Source organism: Phacochoerus africanus, chromosome 8 (genome assembly GCF_016906955.1).
Source record: "Phacochoerus africanus isolate WHEZ1 chromosome 8, ROS_Pafr_v1, whole genome shotgun sequence".
Classification (NCBI taxonomy): Eukaryota; Metazoa; Chordata; class Mammalia; order Artiodactyla; family Suidae; genus Phacochoerus; species Phacochoerus africanus.
In genome coordinates this window covers 42,661,788-42,685,284 of record NC_062551.1, presented here as the reverse complement: position 1 = coordinate 42,685,284, position 23,497 = coordinate 42,661,788, and the positions used below count along the sequence as shown (strand labels likewise).

Sequence of the window (23,497 nt, the reverse complement as noted above, 5' to 3'; positions counted from 1 at the left end):
GTCACCTCTAATTCATCCAGAAGTGGAAAGCCTAAACCTTAGACAATTTCCAAACATTAATGATTTTAAGTTAACCAACTTGTAAATTACCAACCCTGCTTTTGGTTTTCTGAGTCTGTCTCAGAGTCGGCACCTCTCTCTGGTCCTGTGCTCTGCAGACCAACAGCATCAGCTGCTGAAGGCGGCATCCTGGATAGAAGAAGCAGAGGTTAATTCTGAGAGGAAGAGACGGGCTCTCTACAGGGACCTCCCAGGGAGAAGAGGGAGGCAGGCCAGCAAGACTGCGCTGTGAAGCACCTCCTAGCATGAGGCGGGCCTCACAGAGCTCATGGCTCAGGTAGGGATGATGGGCAGCGCAGCCGGCTCTGTGCATGGCAGTGCCCCCGGCACTGGGTGAGAGCAGATGATCGATGCCCATCATCTGATAAATACAGGAACTCATTCACCAAAATAAAATTCCTTTCATATGACATAACTTTTTTTGGCTACACCCATGACATGCGGATCTTCTGGGGCTAGGGATTGAACCCGCAACCACAGCAGTGACAATACTGGATCCTTAACCCACTGAGAATAGTATATCCATGGCCCACTTCAAAGAGGATAAAAGGGGAGAAAATAAAAAGCCATCTCCTTTTCCCTCCTGCCCTAGCTTCCTGGAGACACTCCTTTACCAGTTTGGAACTACTTCTACAAGCTTTTTTAGCATGAAAAAGCAAACGTTGTCATCTGTATCTTTCTAACAAACACACACACACAGTTTAAACACAGAGGAACCTGCTACATTCACTTTTCCACCCCTTATTTTATTGTACTTAATGACCAGAGATTACTCTAGATCAGTACATAGAAGACTGTCTCGTTCTTATAAAAATTTTTAAATTGTGTTCTTTTGATTAGGTAACCACCACATTCACGTGGTTCAATGTTTTTAAACAGAAAGGTCTCCACAGCGAAAAATCTCCCTTTCAACAGAGGTTCCCCAACCACCAATTTCCTTCCTCATGGGTGACAATGTGTCACGAGATATGTTTCTACGATATTTTCTTAGCCTCTTTGCTGAAAACTCCGTCTTGTCCTGCTTTACTTTACCCTATCTTCCTGCTTGAAAAACAGTCACGGTGCTGGCAAATGACAAGCTTAAGCACAAAGACCTAAAGGCCATAAGTTATTCATAGGGTCAGCTGAATGAGGACGTAAGGCATTGTCTAGGCACGCCAGACCTGTGCAGATTGGAACGCTGTGTGCACAGCATGATATGTCCTCTTAAGAACAAAAGAAAGAGGAGCCTCATGGCCCCAAGGGGTTTATGGGGGGTCGTTAGCAGGATATGCATCAGCAAGGAGAAGCGAGGTGCAAACCTAGGCACGCTGGGTTGCTGCAGATAGGCATGGTCTGCAGAAGCACAATGGTGATTCTCTAGAATGCTAGGCAGAGAGCTGACGCCAAGCTTCCTCAAATGCTAATGACTGTTAAAAGCCTAAAGGTCAGAATAAAAGCTTAGTCAGCAACTGGCTATATGACTTTTAAAATAATAAAAACTTAAAAAATAAAATTAAAAAGCCCTATATCCTGCACCTACAACCCCCTCCTCACTTGATATCATCCTCAAGAGCACAATAAAAGCAGTGTGGTTGCTTGAGGTGGCGCTCTTGGTCCCTGAGACCTTGAGTCCCCCAGTTCCCACCTTTACTTAAGATAAATGTCTCTGTGTCTTGTTTTATGTTAACTTTTTTCCTTAAGTTTCACAGCACCCGATCTTCAGCCCAAACCTGCTGAGCTGGTCTCGGCAACAATGCAATTCTTTTTTTTTTTTTTTGTCTTTTTGCTATTTCTTGGGCCGCTCCCGCGCCATATGGAGGTTCCCAGGCTAGGGGTCTAATCGGAGCTGCAGCCACTGGCCTACGCCAGAGCCACAGCAACGCGGGATCCAAGCCGCGTCTGCAACCTACACCACAGCTCACGGCAAAGCCGGATCGTCAACCCACTGAGCAAGGGCAGGGACCGAACCCGCAACCTCATGGTTCCTAGTCGGATTCGTTAACCACTGAGCCACGACGGGAACTCCTGCAATTCATTTTTCATGCATTCTCTTTGAGATAATTCAAGCCTAAAGGTGCGAACATGTACAAATGCATGTACACACACACACACCTGCGGGATTGGGAGTGTGCTTGAGTGTCACCGAGGGGACTTCTGCCTGACACGCATGAAGCCTGTGGCATGGAGGGCAGTGTTCCATGCTCCCTCCAACCAACCACGGCTGCTCCTTCTGAGGCTCCTCCCCCATGTCCCTGCTGCCCCCCATCTCTCAGCCTGAGAGGCCCAGGGCTCTTTGGGGCCCTGGTCCAGCATCCAGCTTCCAGCAGCGTCTCACATCCCCAAAGCCCCCGAATCCGAGCCGCAGTCACCCTGTCCTGAATGCTGGACACAGACTCTGTCCCCGACTCCAGCCTGTTCTCAACACAGCAGCCCAAGATGTTCTGATTAAGCCAATTCTGTGCTCAAAACCCTCTCTCGGTGCCACCTTCTCAGAGGAGGAGCCCGCCACTTGGAACGGCCACAGGATCCAACAAGATCCTCCCCCGGGACTGCTCCAACCTTCACACCGAGACTCTCCCCTCCTGTGCTGCTCTGGTCACTGTACCTTCCTCCTTGTTCCTAGAGCCAACGAATGACCCAGGCTTCCCTCTGCCCACCCGAGTCTTCACCTTGACACCGACCCGGGTCAGGCCTCACCTGTGTCTCCGCTGGCTGCGCACCCTCTCAGCCTGTCTTCCCTCTGCATTAACCTGCTCCACCTCACACCACCATCTGACCCGCTGTGCACCTCTGTAACCCGCTCATCGTCCGTCTCTCCTCTACTGCGTGAACTGGCCCTGCATGCCTTGTGCTCACTACTGCTTCTCCAGGAGATACTCACTAAATATTTCCTGAATAAACGAAGGAGTTTTAAAACTTCAATTTCACCTAATGGCAACTTGAATTAAAAGTATTTATCTGTTACCTAGGTCAACAAAAACCAAGTCAGACGGAAGAAATATTCCAGCATCTTGCTACCAAAACATTCACAGAGCAAAATGGCAGATCAGAGAAGAGGGAGACAGGCCAGCAAGACCGCGCTGTGAAGTGCCTGCTAGCATGAGACGGGCCCTCACAGATGCCCATCATCTGATAAATAAAGTGACTCAGTTGCCAAAATAAAATTGCTTTCATATGACCTAACTTTTTTTGCCACACCCATGACATGAGGAATTTCCAGGGCTAGGGACTGAACCCGCAACCACAGCAGTGACAATACTGGATCCTTAACCCACTGAGCCACCAGGGAGCTCCCCATATCACTTAACTTTGAAGCTTCAGGTTCCCATTTCCCCGCTGATACCCTGAACAACCAGCAGAGGTCGTCAGACCAACTTCCTGTTCCCCCACCCAGAATCCAGAGAGGGCAGAGCAGGGTTCATCTGTGAAATACTGTGTAGCCCATTCTAATCCGTCTAGGGGCTACCTGAGGGACTAAGGCAAGATGCTTTGTCTTTGTTTCACAAAACTCGGAACACAGGCGGGACAGCTGTGGGCACTGCTCAGAAATTCTAGGCCATTACAGACCCACAGACAGGACGGGCAAGGAGACACACAGACCATCTGAGGCCTAGAGGAGAAGTGGGGGAGGCTCACTCCAAATGAGGACATTCGAAAGCAGTAAGCTGGATGGCATTTAGAAAGCCACGGGCATGCCAAAGCAGGACCGACTTCTGGCAGTTCAAACATTAATACGGAATTGTCATATGACCCAGAAATTCCAAAAGACCAGAAAGCAGGAACTTGAACAGATAGTAGTACACTGAAGTTTATAGCAGCACTATTCACAAGAGCCAAATGTCCACTGACAAATCAAAGGATAAACAAAAGCCAAAACAACAGAATATTTTCCAGCCTTAAAAAGGACAGAAATTCTGGAGTTCCCTGGTCCCCAGTGGTTAAGAACTTGGCTTTGTCACTGCTGTGGCACCGATTGAATCCCTGGCCCAGGGAACTTCTGCGTGCTGCAGACATGACCAAAAATTTTAAATGAAAAAAAAGACAGGCGTTCCTGTTGTGGCTCAGCGGTCAACAAACCTGACTAGTATCCATGAAGACGAGGGTTCGATCCCTGGCCTCACTCGGCAGATTAAGGATCTGGCATTTCTGTGAGCTGTGGTGTAGGTCACAGACGTGGCTCGGATCTTGCGTTGCTGTGGCTCTGGCGCAGGCCGGCGGCTACAGCTCCGATTAGACCTGTAGCCTGGGAGCTTCCATATATCTCAGGTGCAGCCCTAAAAAGACAAAAAAGACAAAAAGTAAAATTAAATAAAAATAAGAAAAAAATAAATTCTGATACCTGCTACAACATATGTGAGCCTTGAAAACATTATGCTAAGTGCAATAAGCCAGATACAAGAGGACAAATATTGTTATGACTCCATTTACATAAGGCACCCAGAGTAGGTCAACTCATGGAAACGGAAATGAGCATGGAGGATGCCAGCCGCTGAGAGAATAAGGGCCACAGTTTAATAGGTAGAGAGTTTCAGTTTGGGATGATGAAAAGTTCTGGAGCCGGAGCTGGTGATGGTTATATAACAATACGAATGTACTTGCATGCCTCTGCAATATATACGCAAGAAATAGTTAACGTGATTGATCGCATTTTCCCCCACGTTCAAAAAACAAGTAAAAATGAGAAAGTCTGCTAAAGTATATTTAACAGATGTTTTTACTTAACACGATTAAAAAAAAAAATTCCATTTAAGAAAGTACTATTAATTTCGTTAGCTGTGATAACCGCCCTCCAGTGGAGTTTGGTTTTTTTTTTTTTTTTTTTTTTTTTGCTATTTCTTGGGCCGCTCCCGAGGCATATGGAGGTTCCCAGGCTAGGGGTCTAATCGGAGCTGTAGCCACCGGCCTACGCCAGAGCCACAGCAATGCAGGATCTGAGCCGAGTCTGCAACCTACACCACAGCTCACGGCAACGCCGGATCGTCAACCCACTGAACAAGGGCAGGGACCGAACCCGCAACCTCATGGTTCCTAGTCGAATTCGTTAACCACTGCGTCATGACGGGAACTCCCAGTGGGGTTCTTAAAGAACTTTGTTTCTCCACATCCTCACCATCACTCTACAGTGCCCTCCACTCATTTCTAACAGCCAAAAGTGGTCTGCTGCCCTGTGGGTTGGGGGTTTTTTGCCCCATTATCACACAATGGATCTTTTAAATTTAAAATACAGTTGATGGAGTTCCCATTGTACCTCAGTGGTTAACGAATCCGGCTAGGAATCATTAGGTTGCAGGTTCGATCCCTGGCCTCACTCAGTAGGTTAAAGACCTGGCATTGCCGTGAGCTGTGGTGTGGGTCGCAGACGCGGCTTGGATCCCACATTGCTGTGGTGTAGGCTGGTGGCTACAGCTCCGATTAGACCCCTAGCCTGGAAACCTCCATGTGCCTCGGGTGCGGCCCTAGAAAAGACAAAAAGACAAATAAACAAACAGTTGATTTACAGTGCTGTGCCATTTTTGCTGAGCAAAGTGACTCAGTCATACAAATACACACATACACACTTTTTAAATATTATTTTCAATCATGGTCTATCCCAAGAGATTGGATATAGTTTCCTGTGCTGTACAGTAGCACGTCATTGCTTACCCATTCTAAAGGTACTAGTTTGCATCTACTAACCCCAAACTCCCAGGCCGTCCCACTCTCTCTGCAATCCCTTGGCAACCATAAATCTGTTCTCTATGTCTGTGAGTCCATTTCATAGATATGTTCGTTTGTGCCATATTTTAGATTCCATGTGTAAGTGATATCATACGGCATCTGTCTCTTTCTGAGTTCACTTAATATGAGAATCTCTACTTGCATCCACGTTGCAGCAAATGACATTATTTCATTTTTTTTGTAGCTGAGTAATATTCCATGGCATGTATGTACCACATCTTCTTAATCCATTCATCTGTTGATGGACATTTAGGTTGTTTTCATGTCTTGGCTATTGTGAGTTGTGATGCTGTGAACACAGGGGTGCGTGTATCTTTTTGAATTCTAGTTCTGTTTGGATACATGCCCAGGAGTAGGACGGCAGGAGCATATGGTAATCTCACTTTTAGTTTTCTGAGGAACCTCCACACTGTTTTTCGTAGGGGTTGTACCAATTTACATTTCTCCCAGTGCTGTAGGAGGGTTTCCTTTTCTCCACATCCTCTCTAGCATTTGCTATTTGTAGACAGACTAATGGCCATTCTGACTGGTATGAGATGCTACCTCACTGTAGTTTGACTTGCACTTCCCACAATGAGCAATGCTGAGCATCTTGTCACGTGCCTACTGGCCATCTGTATGTCTTCTTTGGAGAAATGTCTATTTAGGTCTGCTGACTATTTTTCAATTGGGTTTTTTCTTGTCATTGAGTCAAAGGAGCTGTTTGTATACTTTGGCAATTAAGCCCTTGTCAGTTGCATTGTTTGCAGATATTTTCTGCCAGTCTGTAGGTTGTCTTTCCATTTTGTTTACGGTTTCCTTAGCTGTGCCAAACCTTATAAGTTTGATTAGGTCCCATGCTGCACTGTGGTTTTAATTTGCATTTCCCTAATGACTAATGAGTCTGAGCACCTTTCAATATGTTAATTACTGGGCAATTAATGAATTGGACACTGTGAAGTGTCTGTTCAAATCTTTTGCCCACTTCTACGAGGTGTCTGCCCTTTTCTCCCTGACTGAAAGGGGTTCTTGGTATGAGTCCTCTGGATACACATGCGGTGCCGCCCTCCCCTCTGGAGGTTGCCGGTGTCCTTGTTCCGTGACTTCCACAGCCTCTCACACGCTGCTGGTGGAAGACTGTTGCGCAGTAGTTCTAATTAGGACTCACCAATTCCATTCCATCAGAGATGCATTCCTAAGGGCACCAAAGCACATGCAGGAGAATGTTTAAAGTGCCACCAGAAACGGCCCAGAACTGGAAATTTCTCCCAACAGCAACAGAGTAGATAAACAAATGATGCTATATTCATACCATAGAATACAACACAGCAAGGAGAATCTGTGGTCCACAGTGGCACATGCGATGTGGATAAATTTCACAAAAAAATGCTCAGTTCAAGAAGCCAGATACGAAAGAGACACTCCGCATGATTCCATTCCAATCCAAGTACGACCAAGGAAGAGCCATCCATGCTGTTTTGTGTCCAGAAGGCAGCTGCCCTTGGAGAGGGAACAGGGGTGGCTGTGAATCATGCACCTTTCCTGATCTGGGGCTGGTTTCTGTCCTCAGAAAATTCACCAAGCCACCCTTAGGATGCATGTACTTTTCTGTACGTGTGCTGTCAATGAAAAGCTAACAAAGGAGTTCCCGTCGTGGCGCAGTGGTTAACGAATCCGACTAGGAACCATGAGGTTGCGGGGTCGATCTCTGCCCTTGCTCAGTGGGTTAAGGTTCCGGCGTTGCCGTGAGCTGTGGTGTAGGTTGCAGACATGGCTCGGATCCCGAGTTGCTGTGGCTGTGGTGTAGGCTGGCAGCTACAGCTCCGATTCAACCCCTAGCCTGGGAAACTCCATATGCCTCGGGAGCGGCCCAAGAAATGGCAAAAAGACAAAACAAACAAACAAACAAAAACAGCTAACAAAAATTCATTCTGTAAGAGATACAGGTGAAATAATACATTCGGCATTTGTTTTATAATACTAAACCAAAAAGAAAAATGTGGGCTGGGGTTTGGACAAGGAGACTCATTAAACTCTTCTACTTTCCAAAAATCTGTCCATCACATTTGTGAGTTCTATTTCCACAAAACAGTTCCACAAAACAGTATGGTGCAAGTTGCAGATGCAGCTCGGATCCTGCGTTGCTGTGGCTGTGGTGTAGGCCAGTGGCTGTAGCTCCGATTCAACCCCTAGCTTGGGAACCTCCATATACTGCAGGTGCAGCTCTAAAAATAGCAATAATAATAATAATAATAATAGGCTTCTTTAATGAGAGCAGTATCTTCTGGAAGACCTGTGTAAGTGAAGCCACAGGTGAGCAGCTGCTTTGAACAGAGCAGGGGAATTCAGGGTAAGGTTCAACCACTACCTGCTGTACAACTGACGGATGAGCTACTGCAGCAAAATACTAAGGCCAAACAGGCACATACAAAGATACTCACCATCACTAATTATCAGAGAAATGCAAGTCAAAACTGCAATGAGGTACCACCTCACACAGGTCAGAATGGCTATCATTAAAAAGTCTACAAATAGCAAATGCTGGAGGGGGTGTGAAGAAAAGGGACCTCTCCTACACTGTTGGTGGGAATGTAAATTGGTGCAGCCACTATGGATAATAGTATGGGGGTTCCTCCAAAAACTAAAAATAGGAGTTCCCATTGTGGCTCAGCTGGTTAAGAACCCAACTAGTGTCCATGAGGATGCAGGTTCAATCCCTGGCCCCTCTCAGTGCGTTAAGGATCCAGCGCAAGTTGCCCCACAAGCTGCGGAGTCGGTTACAGATATGACTTGGCTCTGACATTGCTGTGGCTGTCGTGTAGGCCAGCTGCTGCAGCTCTAATTTGACCCCTAGCCTGGGAACTTCCACATGCCGCAGGTGCAGTCCTAAAAAAAAAAGCTACCAACAGAGTTGCCATATGATCCAGCAATCCCACTCCTGGGCATATACCCCGACAAAACTATAATTCGAAAAGATAAATGCACCCGTATGTTTACAGCAGCACTATTCACAATAGCCAAGCAACCTGAATGTTCATCGATAGACAAATGGATAAAGAAGATATGGGAAATATATACAATGGGATATTACTCAGTCATAAAAAAAGAATGAAATAATGCCATTTGCAGCAATACGAATGAACCAGAGATTATTGTATTAAGTGAATTAAGTCAGACAGAGAAAGACACATACCACATGATATCACTTACATGTAGAATCTAAAATACACGGCAAATGGACATATCTATGAAACAGACTCAAAGAACAGACCTGTGGTTGCCAAAGGGGTAAGATGGGGTATGGGGCAGAGGGGAAGGATTGGGAGTTTGAGATTAGCAGAGGCAAACTATCATGCACAGGATGAATAACAAGGTCCCACTGTACAGCCCAGGGAACTACATCCATCCAGTGATAAACCGTAAGCGAAAAGAATCTGCATGAGAATATACATGCATAACTGAATCGCCTGGCTTACAGCAGAAATTAGCCCAACAGTGTAAATCGACTACACTTCGATGAAATTTTTAAAAACTTTAAAAATCCACTTACAGAGTTTGGCTTAGGCTGTCTTCCAACGTCGGCATCTTAGCGTCTTGGTATAATTTTTTCAGTTGCTGTACATGTTCAGGGTTATCGATGCCCATCCCCGTTGACAAAATTTCAGCTCGAACATTATAATCAATGACAGAAGTTTTCAAGTTTGAAAGTTTTGTAATGTGCACCTTGAATCAAAGAGAAAAGTACGATGGCAGGAATCACAGCGCACTTCCGATGGATCACAAACACTCTCGAGGGGCCCCTCCACAGCTCACCGCGCACTTGGTACCACGGTGCGGGGCCACGGCGTGGGACTCTGCCGGAACTCAGCCCCGCACTGGGGAAATGAGAGGAGGTCTGGGACTGGGGCCAAGATCAAGTCCTGGAGTAAAACCCCAGACAAGACCCCTCTGGGATGTGGTACCCAGTTCTTGGATCTTTCTGGTTTTCCCACCAGTACTTTCATGTCTCTTAACAAGGAGGCTCAGAGTCTGCAGATGCCCAGAAAGGGCCTCCACCAAGACCCTAGATCCTAACTCCTGGAAGGTTTCCTCCACTTTTTTGTTGTTGTTGTTTTCTGCAACCAAAATATTCTCATCCATTTCAATTTATAAAAAATTAAGTAAAACATGAAAACTGTTAACAGTCTGATCCCTCTTGGTGGGAGGTGTGGCCCCAGGACTTTCACGGGGTGGGGGACAAGCTGGCACTGGGGCACCTCCGTCTGGGAACGGGAGAGGGCCTTTCTCCACAGCCTGGGACCAATGGGTAGGGTGGGGCTGGGCGGTAAGGTGGCAGGTGTAGGGTTTGCCCCCCTCCAACTGCCATGGACACTGCGACATTTTGGAGCTACAGAAACCAGGTAGGTTTTCCTTCTTTGCTTCACTCTCCTAGCTATAGTTTTAAAAATCCTTTATAAAGTTTCCATTTTTTTCTCTGATAAAGAACCACCACAGGGCGCTCCCACTGTGGCTCGGGGGGAAAGAACGTGATATAGTGTCTGTGAGGCCTGCCCTCGCACAGTGGGTTAAGGATCTGGTGTTGCCATAGGCTGTGGCGAAGGCCTGCAGCTACAGCTCTGACTCAGCCCCTAGCCCGGGAACTTCCATATACTGCAGGTATGGCCCTAAAAAGAAAAAAAAAGAAAGAAAGAAAGAAGAAAAAAACCCACCCCAGGAGTTCCCTGGTGGCCTAATGGTTAAGGTTCCAGTGTTGTCACTGCTGTGGCACAGATTAGATCCCCGATCCAGGAACTTCTACATGCTGCAGGCACGGCCAAAACAATAACAAAAACAAAAAGAATCGCCACACTACTGACCACTTTACAACGTCTTTTCACTGACCTGCACTGGTAGTCTCTCTATCTTGTCTTCTAATAACCATTTCTCCTCTCCTCTTATATTATATTCAAACTTTTTTTCAGTGTTAAGGTGTTTTCATGCTTACAAAAATAACGTTCAGCAAAATAGTTCTTATGATTGAAGTCTAAGAGAGCAAAACTTTGGACTGAAACGGAGAGTTCCAGGGGTGCAGGCAGAGGGGGGGATGGGGCTGGCCCGGAGTCACGTGTCCTCACACTCGGCCCTGCCCATTCCCGGGGCAGGCGTCTGCTCCCGGATGGAAGCCCAGTGCTTGGAACAGGTCCTAGCACACAGCACATGTGCAATAAACACTGGTGAATGAATGAGATGTAAACCACAAACACGATAAAGCCCGTCCTGGAAAGGCCGGGGACTGGGCTCTTCCACACTCGCGAGCACTTTAAGATCACAGACAACCAGGCCGCCTCAGGGCTGTGCTGCTGCAGGGCAGACCCTGGCCCAGGGCTCCCCGCCCGTGTGGGCAGCGGACTGTGAGGTCAGTTTAGGGGTGCACAGCTGACACTTGGAAAAGGGGACAAGAGCAGAACTGTAAGTGGCAGAGACCGCCACGTCACATGTACTAAGCAAAGGCAGTTTCACGAAGCTTCTGCGTTGGTTGTATGCCTGAGTGTGTGTGATTTATACATACACACACCTGTGAACGCTGGGTTACCATGTCAAAGATTCCCTGAAACACAAAAACCCATGAACACATTCATGCAGATAACATAAAAAAATTCCCTTTGCACAGAGCACCTTATCAAATAAGCCTCCACTTACGTGAGGCAAATAATTATTCTAGCAACAGGTAGAGGAGTTCCCATGGTGGCTCCGTGGAAATGAATCTGACTAGTATCCATGAGGATGCAGGTTTGATCCCTGGCCTCACTCAGTGGGTTAAGGACCTGGCGTTGCTGTGGCTGTGGTGCAGGCCGGTAACTACAGCTCCGATTCGACCCCTAGCCTGGGAACCTCCATACGCTGCGGGCAAGGCCCTAAATAGAGCAAAAAAAAAAAAAAAGCAACAGGTAGAATAATTAGATAACCTTAGGGGCCCAAACACAGGCTTCTTTTCAAGAAAACTACATACTTACCATTGGATCAATCCAAACTGTATTTCCTAAAGCCAACATCACTTTTGCATCATGCAGTTTTCCAATAATTTTATGATGAATGTACCTAGTGACCTGAAAAAAAAAAAACCATAAGCAATTGATCTGAAGCTTTAAGAAAACACTGTATTCTGTATATGCTCTATAGTTTTGCAAGAAGCCTTTCCAAGCCTCTCACCTGAGCCTCACCATCACCCCATGAGGCAGGTTACAGAGACCATCACACCCCTTCACCAGCAAGGGCAGCTGACAGCAGAGAAGAGGAAGAGGGGGCAAAGGCAAGTCCCAAGCACAGGGTGCTCCTGCTGCTCCAGGGGTGGTGGCCACATCTCGGAGCCATTCAGCACCAGGGACACTAACAGTGGGACCCTCTCTCTGCAGCTCACTTAGTTCCAAAGAAACTCAATTTTTTTTGGTCTTTTTTTTTTAAGGGCCGCTCCCACGGCATATGGAGGTTCCCAGGCTAGAGGTCAAATCAGAGCTATAGTTGCCAGCCTACACCACAGCCACAGCAACACCGGACCCTTAACCCACTGAGTGAGGCCAGAGATCAAACCTGCATCCTCATGGACACTAGTCAGATTAGTTTCTGCTGAGCCACGACGGGAAGTCCAAAACTCAATGTTTATCCACCCTTTCACGTCAGGCTGCTAGGTGTGTGTCAGGCGTCCACAGCATGGACCCGTGTCGGGGACTCGCCTCTGTACCTGTCCTCTCCCAACGCCTCAGTTTATAACCCGAACTCTTTACTTTGCCAACTGCAATGGCTTCTTTCACATCCTATTAATCAGATTAGATGAAATTTAACCTTCCTTGGAAGAACCAGGAGCACCACTAGGAGCAGGACTCGCCTCTCTGGTGATGAGCAGGACTGTCTATCCGGCCTCTGCCTCCTGCGAGGACTGGGCCCCCCCGCGCCCCTTCTGCCCGTGACAGCTCTGCGAGGCCACATGGGGCTGCTCTCCTGTGCTCCGTGTCCTGGCACAGGTGGGTTTCTTCCCCTTTGGTGCCTTCTCTGGTCCCCTTGGAGACATCCTAGTGACCCATCCTGAAGGCCCCTCAGGAAGCTTCTCGGGGCTCTCTCCTTCCTTGCCCATCTTCCCGACCCCAGTGGGATCACCTGGGCTCTCCGGAGAGTGTCCCTCACCTACGTTCCCCGTTCGTCCCCTTCTGTAGGTGTTCACGCTGTTTATGCTCCTTAAGTGACAGCCCATTTATTTTGAGCACATCGCCTGCGTCTGCTCGCACTAACGATAACAGGGCCGATCACGCCGAGGTGCGGCGCGGCGTCGGGCACCCGGCGCTGGAAGTGCAGCTGTGCTTTAACTGCCCAGCAACGCGAAGCATTTTACGCAAAACCAACACTCCAAATGCAAACACAGCTCCATTCTGTGTATATTCTAGGTTTCATATGTTCCAAAAGTCAACCAGATAAATATAAAAAGCCACAACAACTCACTTTCGGATTCCATTCGATTTCATCGTCAGCGGGTTTCACTCTGCAGACGATGAACTCCACGGCTTGCGGGGGCAGAGTGTGGAAGCGCTCCGGGAGATGCAGCAGTTGGTCTCTTGCGGCGAGTCCAGTCCTGCCTTCATCTATAAACTTCACCAGGACAGTATTCAGGGCCCAGGGGTCTTGTTTTTGGCTCATCTCCAACACCTGAACCCTGCAGAACAACAGTGGCAGATCCAACACAGAGACTCAAATGGGACATAACCCCTGCCTCAGCTCACGCATTAAAAGCAAAACACACAAGAGTCCCCTAACCTGCATGGGGACTTTACTTCATACCAGACATAAAATAACTAGAGGCGTCAAGAGCACTCAGCCATGACTGATTTATTTTGGGTATACCTAAGTATAAAAATTACGGAGTACTCTGAATAGAAAAAAATTCCTTATCTGACAACACAATAAAAATACACACAGCCAATTCAATACTCAAAGTTTCTCGACCTGGACTTAGGATCATACGGGGAAAGGTGTGGCATTTGAGGGACGTTGGTGCAAATGGGCACGTGAGGCAGGTGGGAACACTGACTGTGCCATTTATTGAGCTGGTCTTAGATGACTTATGTGACCTGGCTGAAGCTCAGTTTGCTTGTCTGTAAAATGGGAACTCTGCTTATTTTGTGGGAATTTTGTAAGAATGAAGTGAGTTAAAGATGTACGTGTGTGCACGCACATAGTAACAGTTCAATGACTGGCCACAGGCTTTGTGCTCAGCAGCCCCAGGGCAGATGAGCCTTGGGTACAGCTGGGCTGGGCATGAGGGGACACGATCCTCCCACCACCCTCCAGGACGCTGGCCAGATAGAGAAGAGAATAGGGATTTGATACCACTTAAAGTGACCTTATGTCACACAGCCTTGAGAGATGAAACACGTGACATTTTACCTGTGAAAGACTGTTTTTTCTGCTAATCCATATAATCCAAATTTCTCCACATTTTCAACAGCTGTTGTATTACTGGGATCCTCAAAATACTCTTTAATTTCCGCACTAAGAGTTGCATAAAGATCCACATGTTTATCAACTATACGACCAAGGTAATTGGTGGCATTTAAAATGTAAAAGGGTATGACCTGCAACATAAACAGTAAACACATCCAGAAAACAGACTCAATCTAAAGCAAAGGGTTATCTGCAGAAGTTAGCACCTGACCCAAGAGCCTGAAGCTCATAAACAGGAATTTTAAAATAAACTAAACTAGAGGCGTTCCTGTTGGGGCTCGGCAGGTTATGAACCCAACTAGTATGCATGAGGACACGGGTTCAATCCCTGGCCTCGCTCAGTGGATTAAGGATCCAGCATTGCAGTGAGCTGTGGTATAGGTCGCAGATGCGGCTCAGATCCCACATTGCTGTGGCTGTGGTGTAGGCCGGCGGCTGCAACCCCAACTCAACTCCTAGTCCAGGAACTTCCATGTGCCACAGGAGCAGCCCTAAAAAGTAAAATAAAATTAAAATAAAACAAAATAAACTAGGAAACAGACCAACAAACAAAAAATAAAAAACCTTAGCATACTCACAAATAATTAATTTCGCTTTAAATCTAAAGGAAGATGTTTTGGGTAAATATTATTTTAAAACTTCTTTATTATTGATGTGTTCCCTTGTTTGCCTTTTAACTGTACTTGATAAAAGTCCTTTAAAAAATAGCTTCCTTGGGAGTTCCCCTGTGGTGCAGTGGGTTAAGGATCTGGTGTTGTCACTGTTGTGGCACAGGTTTGATTCCTGGCCCAGGAACTTCTGCATGCCACAGGCACAGCCAAAAACAAACAAACAAACAAACAGCTAGCCTCCTTTGTCTCTTGAGCTCTTTCTGATCTTTGCTCACATAACAAGAAGTATTTTACCAAGAGCTTGCTGTGTGTGAGACAAAAGGGACACAGGCAGGAAGCATGAGGGACCCTCAGCAATCACGGGAGGACAGACATGCCACAGCAGGTATGTAGTTAAGAAGACAACTCCTTGCCGATGAGTGCAGGCAGGTTACTGGTATATGCGGGGGGTGTCAGTGTGCACAGGTGTGCAAGGGTGTGCAGAAGGCATTCCAGATGGGGGCAAACACCGTGCATTAGGGCAGGGAGCCCTGGCAACAGAACAGACACAAGGAGTGAGAAGCAGTTCCTTGGTGTGACGGCTCATAAACAGGAATTTTAAAATAAACTAAACTAGAGGCGTTCCTGTTGGGGCTCGGCAGGTTATGAACCCAACTAGTATGCATGAGGACACGGGTTCAATCCCTGGCCGTACCAATTGGGAGGCCAGGCAGATGGAGGTTAAGGCCACCCCTTGTGACCAAAAGAGGTGTTAGCTCTCACAGGGCCGACAGCCTGTGACGCTCCTCTGTGGCCTCCTCAGCATCACTGCCAGCCCCCCTACACCTGCCAATAAGCCTTGCCCTACACTACAAACAGTCCCCATAACATACCACACAATCCCTAAGTCAGGACTTGGCACTTGTTGGTTCCACTGCCCGGAATATTCTTCCCCAGATATTCTCATGGCTGGATCCTTCTTACCACTGGCCCTCGGGGCAGCTGACCTCTCCTCAGAGAGCCCCTTCCTGCCTGTCCCTTCCAAAGGGCCCCCTGCCCCCCCAGCACACACCCTAACATCACTGCATTTCAGCCTCTCCATCTTCCGGTTAACCATCCCCCTGGGACACGCGCCCAAAGAGGAGAGCTAACAGCCTGTCACAGCTCTCACGCCAGCCATTCCCAGCACCGTGGAGAACCTGCCACGGTAAACACTCAGGCGGGGAGTGGGCCTCGCCCAGGAAGCAGGCCTCCCCTATGGTTTAGGGGCCCCAGCAACCTGGCATCCAGATGTCACCCACTGGGTGACAGCAGTCAGGACACGAGATGCAGAGGGTCAGAGAAACTAACACAATGCATGAGAGACTGGGCAGGACATGACTTAGACCCCAACAACAGGTGCATCTTCTTTGAAAGATACACAAAGGAAAACGACAGGGAAGACACAGTAAGATGCTAATGGCGACTGTTTCGGGTGACAGGAACAAAGGGAAAAGTGTCTTTCCTAAGTCACAAGGCTCCACGTTAAGCCTAAGGGGCTGAGCACACACAGGCGAACACAATCCAGGCCCGAGCTCTGCACAGCATCAGCACATCCTCAGAGATATGGAGCAGGCAGAACGGCCGTGGCAGAGGGAAGCCTGGACACCCCTGACTGGAGGGGGAGCGCACAAGGCCTCCAGACTGAGTGGCTAACTTGTCCAAATGCCCCACCTGGCAGGGAACCCCTTGGGCCTGGGCACATGGGAGGGTGCCTGCCAGCCATACACCACCCTCATCTGCAACCTATACCACAGCTCACAGCTCGTTACCACTGAGCCACAAAGGGACCTGCCCCACTCTCACCACCTTTATCCAACATAGTTTTGGAAGTCCTAGCGACAGCAATCAGACAAACAAAAGAAATAAAATTGGAAGAAAAGAGATAAAACTGTCATTATACACAGGTGACATGATACTATATACAGAAAACCCTAAAGACTCCACGCAAAAACTACTAGAACCAATAAACAAATTCAGCAAAGTAGCGGCATAAAGATTAACATATAGAAGTCAGTAGCATTTCTTTACACTAACAATGAAATAGCCAAGAGGGAAGGTAAACAAACAATCCCTTTTAAAATGACATTTAAAAAACAAAATACTTAGGAATAAACCTCATCAAGGAGGTGAAGGACTGAGAACCATAAAACATTAGCAAAGGAAACTGAAGATGGTTCAGAGAAACAGAAAGATATCACATGCTCTTGGACTGGAAGAATTAATATTGTTAAAACCACCACACTTCCCAAAGCAATCTACACATTTAATGCAATCCCTATCAAATTACCCATAACACTTTTCACCAAGCTAGAGCAAATAATCCTGAAATTTATATGGAACCAGAATTGCCCAAGCAATCCTGAGGGAAAAGAACAGAGCAGGGGGCACAACCTTCCCAAACTTCAGACAATATTACAAAGCTACAGCAATCACAACAGTGTGGTATTGGCACAAAAACAGATGTATGGATCAATGGAATAGAACAGAGTCCAGAAATAAACCCACACATCTACAGTCAATTAATCTTCAACAAAGGAGAAAAGATAATCTCTTCAGCAAGCAGTACTGGGAAAGCTGGAGAGCTGCATGTAAATCAGTGAAGCTAGAACACACCCTCACACCACACACAAAAATAAACTCAAAATAGAACAGACTTGTGGTTGCCAAAGGGGAGGAGGGAGTGGGATGGACTGGGAATCTGGGGTTGATAGAAGCAAACTATTGCCTTTGAAATAGATAAGGAATAAGATCCTGCTGTGTAGCACTGGGAACTGTATCTAGTCACTTATGATGCAGCATGACAAAGTGAGAAATATAATGTATATATATATATCTGTATGACTGGGTCACTTTGCTATATAGTAGAAAATTGACAGTACACTATAAACCAGCTATAATGGAAAAAATAAAAATCATTTGAAAAAAAATTAAACTCATAATAGCTTAGGGGAGTTCCCACTGTGGCACAGTGGGTTAAGAATCTGACTACAGTGGCTTGGGTTGCCACACAAGCTCAGGTTCAATCCCTGGCCTGGTGCAGTGGGTCAAAAGATCCAGCACTGCCACAGCTGGGGCGTAGGTCACAACTGCAGCTCAGATTCAACCCCTGACCCAGGCACTTCCTTCCATATGCTGTGGGTGCAGTCATTTAAAAAAAAAAAAAAAAGGCTTAAAAGACCTAACTGTAAGAACAAAACCATAAAATTCCTAGACGAGAACAAAGGCAAAACATTCTCTGAAATAAATCATACAATATTTTCTTAGGTCTCCCAAGACAAGAGAAGTAAAAGCAAAAATAAACAAATGGGACCTAAGTTTGCTCAGAAGCTTTTGCACAGCAAAAGAAACCATAAACAAAATGAAAAACAACCCATGGACTGGGAGAAATAGTTGCAAATGATAAACACCAAGGTCCTAGTGTATTGCACAAGGAATCATATCCGATATCCTGTAATAAACCATAATAGGAAAGAAGAGGAAAAAGAATACGTGTATGAACGTGCATACTTGAGTCACTTTGCTGTAAACCAGAAACTAACACAACATTGTAAATCAATTATACTTCAATAGAAAATAAAAATAAAGGGGGCTTGGTTAGAGGGTTTCTGGGAAGGTGGCAGCACTGAGGTGTCCTCTTTGTGACTCTGAATCCGCCCACATACGACAGACAGAATAATGAGATATCAAAGCCAAAACCAGGGCCATAATTGCAACAAACTATCCCCCATGGACCCCAAAATAAAAGCAGATGAGGATGATAACATGGGAGAAAATCCAGGTGACCCTGGGTTTGGCAATGACTCTATGGATATACCAGAAAAAGCACAACTTATGAGACGAAAAATTGGACGTTATTGAAATTAAAAACTTCTGCTCTCCAAATGACATTATAAGCATCTCTTAGTATTCACGGAGGATTGGTTCAAGGACACCCCCCCACCCCCCCAACCCCCGTGAATACCAACATTCAGGGATGCTCAAGTCCCTTGTATACAATGTCACTATCTGCAGATAACCTAGGGACATCCCAGCCTCCCATATACTTTAAATCATCTCCAGATTATTCATAATACTTAATACAATGTAAATGCTATGTAAATAGTTGCTGGCCCACTGCAAATTCAAGTCTTTCTTGCCAAATATGCTAGATTTGAGGTTAGCTGAATCCATGGATAACAAGCAATCACTGTATAAAGGGGATGAAAAGATAAGCCAATGACTGGGAGAAACATTTTACAAAACACACATCTGAGTAAGTCAGCAAGAGAAGACAAGTCCCATATGATACTAGTTCTTTATGGAATCTAAAATAGGGCACAAATGATCCTATCTACAAAACAGAAACAGATCACGGCCAAGGAAAGCAGAAATGCGGCTGGTTGCCAGAGGGGCGAGGGGAGGGAGTGGGATGGACAGGGAGTTTGGGGCTGGTGGATGCTAAATGTAACATTTGGAATGGATGGGCCATTGATGGTGTCCTGCTGCACAGTGCAGAGAACTGTGTGTGATTGGGTCACTCTGCTGTACAACAGGAATTGCAGAAACATTGTTAATCAACTATACTTTGAAAAACATAAATAAATAAAACCTAGCTCAAATTAAAAAAAAAAGATTTGGAGTTCCTGTCATGGCGCAGTGGTTAACGAATCCGACTAGGAACCATGAGGTTGCGGGTTCGGTCCCTGCCCTTGCTCAGTGGGTTGACGATCAGGTGTTGCCATTAGCTGTGGTGTAGGTTGCAGATGAGGCTCGGATCCCGCATTGCTGTGGCTCTGGCGTAGGCCAGTGGCTACAGCTCCGATTTGACCCCCAGCCTGGGAACCTCCATATGCCGCGGGAGTGGCCCTAAGAAATAGCAAAAAGACAAAAAAAAAAAAAGAAAAAAGAAAGATTTGAGGGACCCATTAAAAAAACCTCACTGACCCATAATTTGCACACCATACTGATCACTCTTTTTTTCTGTCCTTTCAGCGCCACACCATCGGCATACAGAGGTTCCCAGGCTAGGAGTCTAACTGGAGCTATAGCCGCCAGCTGACGCCACAGCCACAGCAACGCCAGATCCAAGCCACATCTGCGATGTACACCACAGCTCATGGCAATGCAGATCCTTAACCCACTGAGCAAGGCCAGGGATTGAACCCACAACCTCATGGTTCCTAAATGGATTCGTTTCTGCTGCGCCATGATGGGAACTCCTTTACTGATCACTCTTTAAAGTGTAATATTCCATGTTTTTGGGTATATTACATTAGTAATTTTAAAAATTTGTGATAAAATATACATAACATTTTCCCTTTTAACTATGTTTTTGGTGTACAGTTCAGTGGCATGACTTACCCTTGCAATGTTGTAAAAGCATCACTGCTCTCTATTCACAAAACTTTCTCAGTACCCCCAGACAAAACTTCTTTGTTTTGCATGTAATATCTCAACCTGTCCACCCAGGGGCAAGAGAGATGAAGGAAAAGAAAGGCCAGGGAGTTCCCGTTGTGGCTCGGCAGAAACCAAACTGTCTAGCATCCATGAAGATGCGGGTTCCATCCCTGGCCTCACTCAGTGGGTTAAGGATCCAGCATTGCCGTGAGTTGTGTTGTAGGTCACAGACATGGCTCAGATCCCGCATTGCTGTGGCTGTGGTGTAGGCTGGCATCTGTAATTCCAATTTGACCCCTAACCTGGGGACCTCTTTATGCTGCAGGTGTGGTGTCAGAGGAGGTGGACAAGGAGGAGGAGGAGGCGGTAGCGGTGGTGAAGAAGGGAAAGAGGAAGAAGAAGCAGAAGAAGAAAGGCCAGATACACCAGATACGTGGAGGAGGGGCACAGAGCCAGGGAGTCTCAAAAAAAAAAAAAAAAAAACTCAAACTGTGCTTCCACTTTCAATTTTTTTTTTTTAAACAAGACACGGAAACGAAAGAAAGTCTGTGAAACTGGAAAAGTTATCCTGACCCACACCTCCTTCTTAAATTTCACTAAAAGGAATTTTATCTAAAAATAAGCAACAGCAAAGTACGAAGGTCAAATCCCAGACTAAGTTACAATGACAAAAAAGAAGAAAAGGAGAATAATCATCTCTACACACAACGAAAAGCCATTCGAAAGATGTAGCCACAGATCAAGACTGTCACCTCCAGAGTTCCCGTCGTGGCACAGTGGTTAACGATTCCAACTAGGAACCATGAGGTTGTGGGTTTGATCCCTGGCCTTGCTCAGTGGGTGGAGGATCCAGCATTGCCATGAGCTGTGGTGTAGGTCGCAGATGCAGCTCGGATCCTGCATTACTGTGGCTCTGGCGTAGGCCGGTGGCTACAGCTCCGATTAGACCCCTAGCCTGGGAATCTCCATATGCCGAGGGAGCAGCCCTAGAAAAGGCAAAAGAAAGACTGTCACCTCCAAATTCAAAACTCCTTTGCCTTTTAGCTTGTTAACTAGGAAAATAATAGAATGTATAAAAGAACAATATAAACCAGAATTTTAAAATGGAGAAATGAGGTAACAGAACTCAGGAAAGAATTAGAAATTAAAGAAAAAAATCATTCAGCAGTGAAAACTGTATTGGGTTGAATGGTGATCCACCTCCCCCCACTCCCCACCAAAGAAAACTGTCTCTGCACTAACTCCTGGGACCTGTGGCTGTGACCTTATTTTGGAAAGAGGTCTTTGCACATATAATGAAGCATCTCTGGGTGAGTGAGGAGGTCACTCTGGGTTATCTTGGTGGCCCTCCATCCACCAACATGTCCTTCATAAGAGGCACAGAGGGAGTTCCCGTGGTGGCACAGCAGAAATGAATCCAACTAGGAATCATGAGGCTGTGGGTTCGATCCCTGGCCTCACTCAGTGGGTTAAGGATCCAGTGTTGCCGTGAGCTGTGGTGTAGGTCAAAGATGCAGTTCGGATCTGATGTGGCTGTGGCGGTGGTTGTGGCCCAGGTCAGCAGCTGTAGCTCTGACTGGACCCCTAGCCTGGGAACCTCCACGTGCCACAGGAGTGGCTCTAAAAAGCAAAAAAAAAAAAAAAAAGAAAGAAAGAAAGAAAGGCACAGAGAGGGAGTTCCCATTGTGGCTCAGTGAGTTTAGAACCCAACTAGTATCCATGAGGATGTGGGTTCAATACTGGGTCTTGCTCAGTGGATTAAAGATCCAGCATTGCTGCAAACTGTGGTATAGGTCACAGATGCAGCTCGGATCCCGGTGTTACTGCGGCTGTGGTGCAGGCCAGCAGCTACAGCTCTGATTTGACCCCTAGCCTGGGAACTTCCATTAGCCACAGGTGTAGCCCTAAAAAGCAGAAAATAAAGGTGGGGGGGGGGCAGAGAGAAGAGGGGAGAGTGGTGTGCAGATGAAAGCAGACTGGAGGGCTGGAGCGGACAGAAGGCACAAGAGGCACAGAAAGGGCTGTCCTCCAGAGTCTTTGAATGGAGCACAGCCTTGCTGACACCCTGATTTCAGACTCCGGCTTCCAGGACGGTGAGAGAATAAATCTGCATTGTGTTTAGGTCACCCGGTTTGTAGTATCTGCACAACAGCCCCAGGATATGAGTAGAGCAGAGCCAGACAAGAAGGAGCACAAGCATGGACATAACGCCTTAAGGGAAAGGGACAGTGAAAGCAGAACATTCTGGCCCAAAATGAAAGGAAACAAGTAATAAGAAAGATTCTCAGGAAAGATGACAGGGTCAACTCAGCAATGCCATTTGAGACTCAGAATTTTCCCTGAAGGAATAAACATGGATGTCCTGAAAAGATCTATATAATCATCACATTATTTTTAAGAGTCCCCAAAGGGAAACGACTTTCTTTCTGAACATATATCTAAAAAAATGCCTACATTGTTTAAGTGGTTTATCTATTTTCCCAATTTAATCTTGGTTTTCTGAACTGGGGCTTTGAGATATGGCTCCATATCAGAACCCCTGCCTGCTGTCAGGATAATGGCGCATTAACACTGTCCTAATTACAGTCTATTAAATTCCACCACTTAAAATGAAATATGTTCATGGAAAATGTCCATTAATCATTAGACAAAGGGATCTTCAACAGAACTCACTTTTACGTATCCAAACACTGGCAGTGTTTGGTTGGATAATTTCCTTGGCATGTCTACTTCTGGATTGACATGGTGTCGATCAGGACAGGTCCTTTTCTCTCTGAAAGAAGTAACAGGATTTTAAAACCAGAAAGAAAAACAGTAAAAATTTTTAATATGAATTATTAAAATTAATAATAATCAAAATTAATCTATAATCAAAATCAGAGAACTCTTATTCCAAATACTTTGAAGTAAGCTATCCCTTAGCTGACACTAACAATGTGTAAATAAGTGGAAAGGGATCCTAAAATTTAATCAACATTGAATAAAGAAGTTATTGCATTATTTCTCTAGCCATTTTTTTTTTTCTCTTTTAGGGCCCCGCCTGAGACATATAGAAGTTCCCAGGCTACACAGGGGTCAAATCAGAGCTGTAGCTGTTGGCCTACACCAGAGCTCACAGCAACTCCAGATCCTTAACCCACTGAGCAAGGCCAGGGATTTGAACCCACATCTTCATGGATATTAGTCGTGTTCGTTACCACTGAGCCACAATGGGAACTCCCTCTAGACATTCTTAAATGCAATTCATAAGTGAACAAACCTTACTCTGAAACAAAAACTCT

General features: G+C 46.2%; 1 protein-coding gene across 1 annotated transcript in view; it reads right to left on the bottom strand.

Moving 5' to 3' along the window:
- TDRD12 (tudor domain containing 12) overlaps positions 1-23,497 on the bottom strand; it is a 74,559-nt gene that overhangs the window by 4,670 nt on the left and 46,392 nt on the right. The window contains exons 21-26 of the mRNA XM_047792230.1: positions 22,890-22,989; positions 14,152-14,339; positions 13,210-13,420; positions 11,733-11,825; positions 9,290-9,462; positions 95-189 (exon numbers count right to left, since the gene is read on the bottom strand). Of these exons, the coding sequence (XP_047648186.1) occupies positions 95-189; positions 9,290-9,462; positions 11,733-11,825; positions 13,210-13,420; positions 14,152-14,339; positions 22,890-22,989 (860 nt within the window). The remainder of the gene's footprint in view (positions 1-94; positions 190-9,289; positions 9,463-11,732; positions 11,826-13,209; positions 13,421-14,151; positions 14,340-22,889; positions 22,990-23,497) is intronic.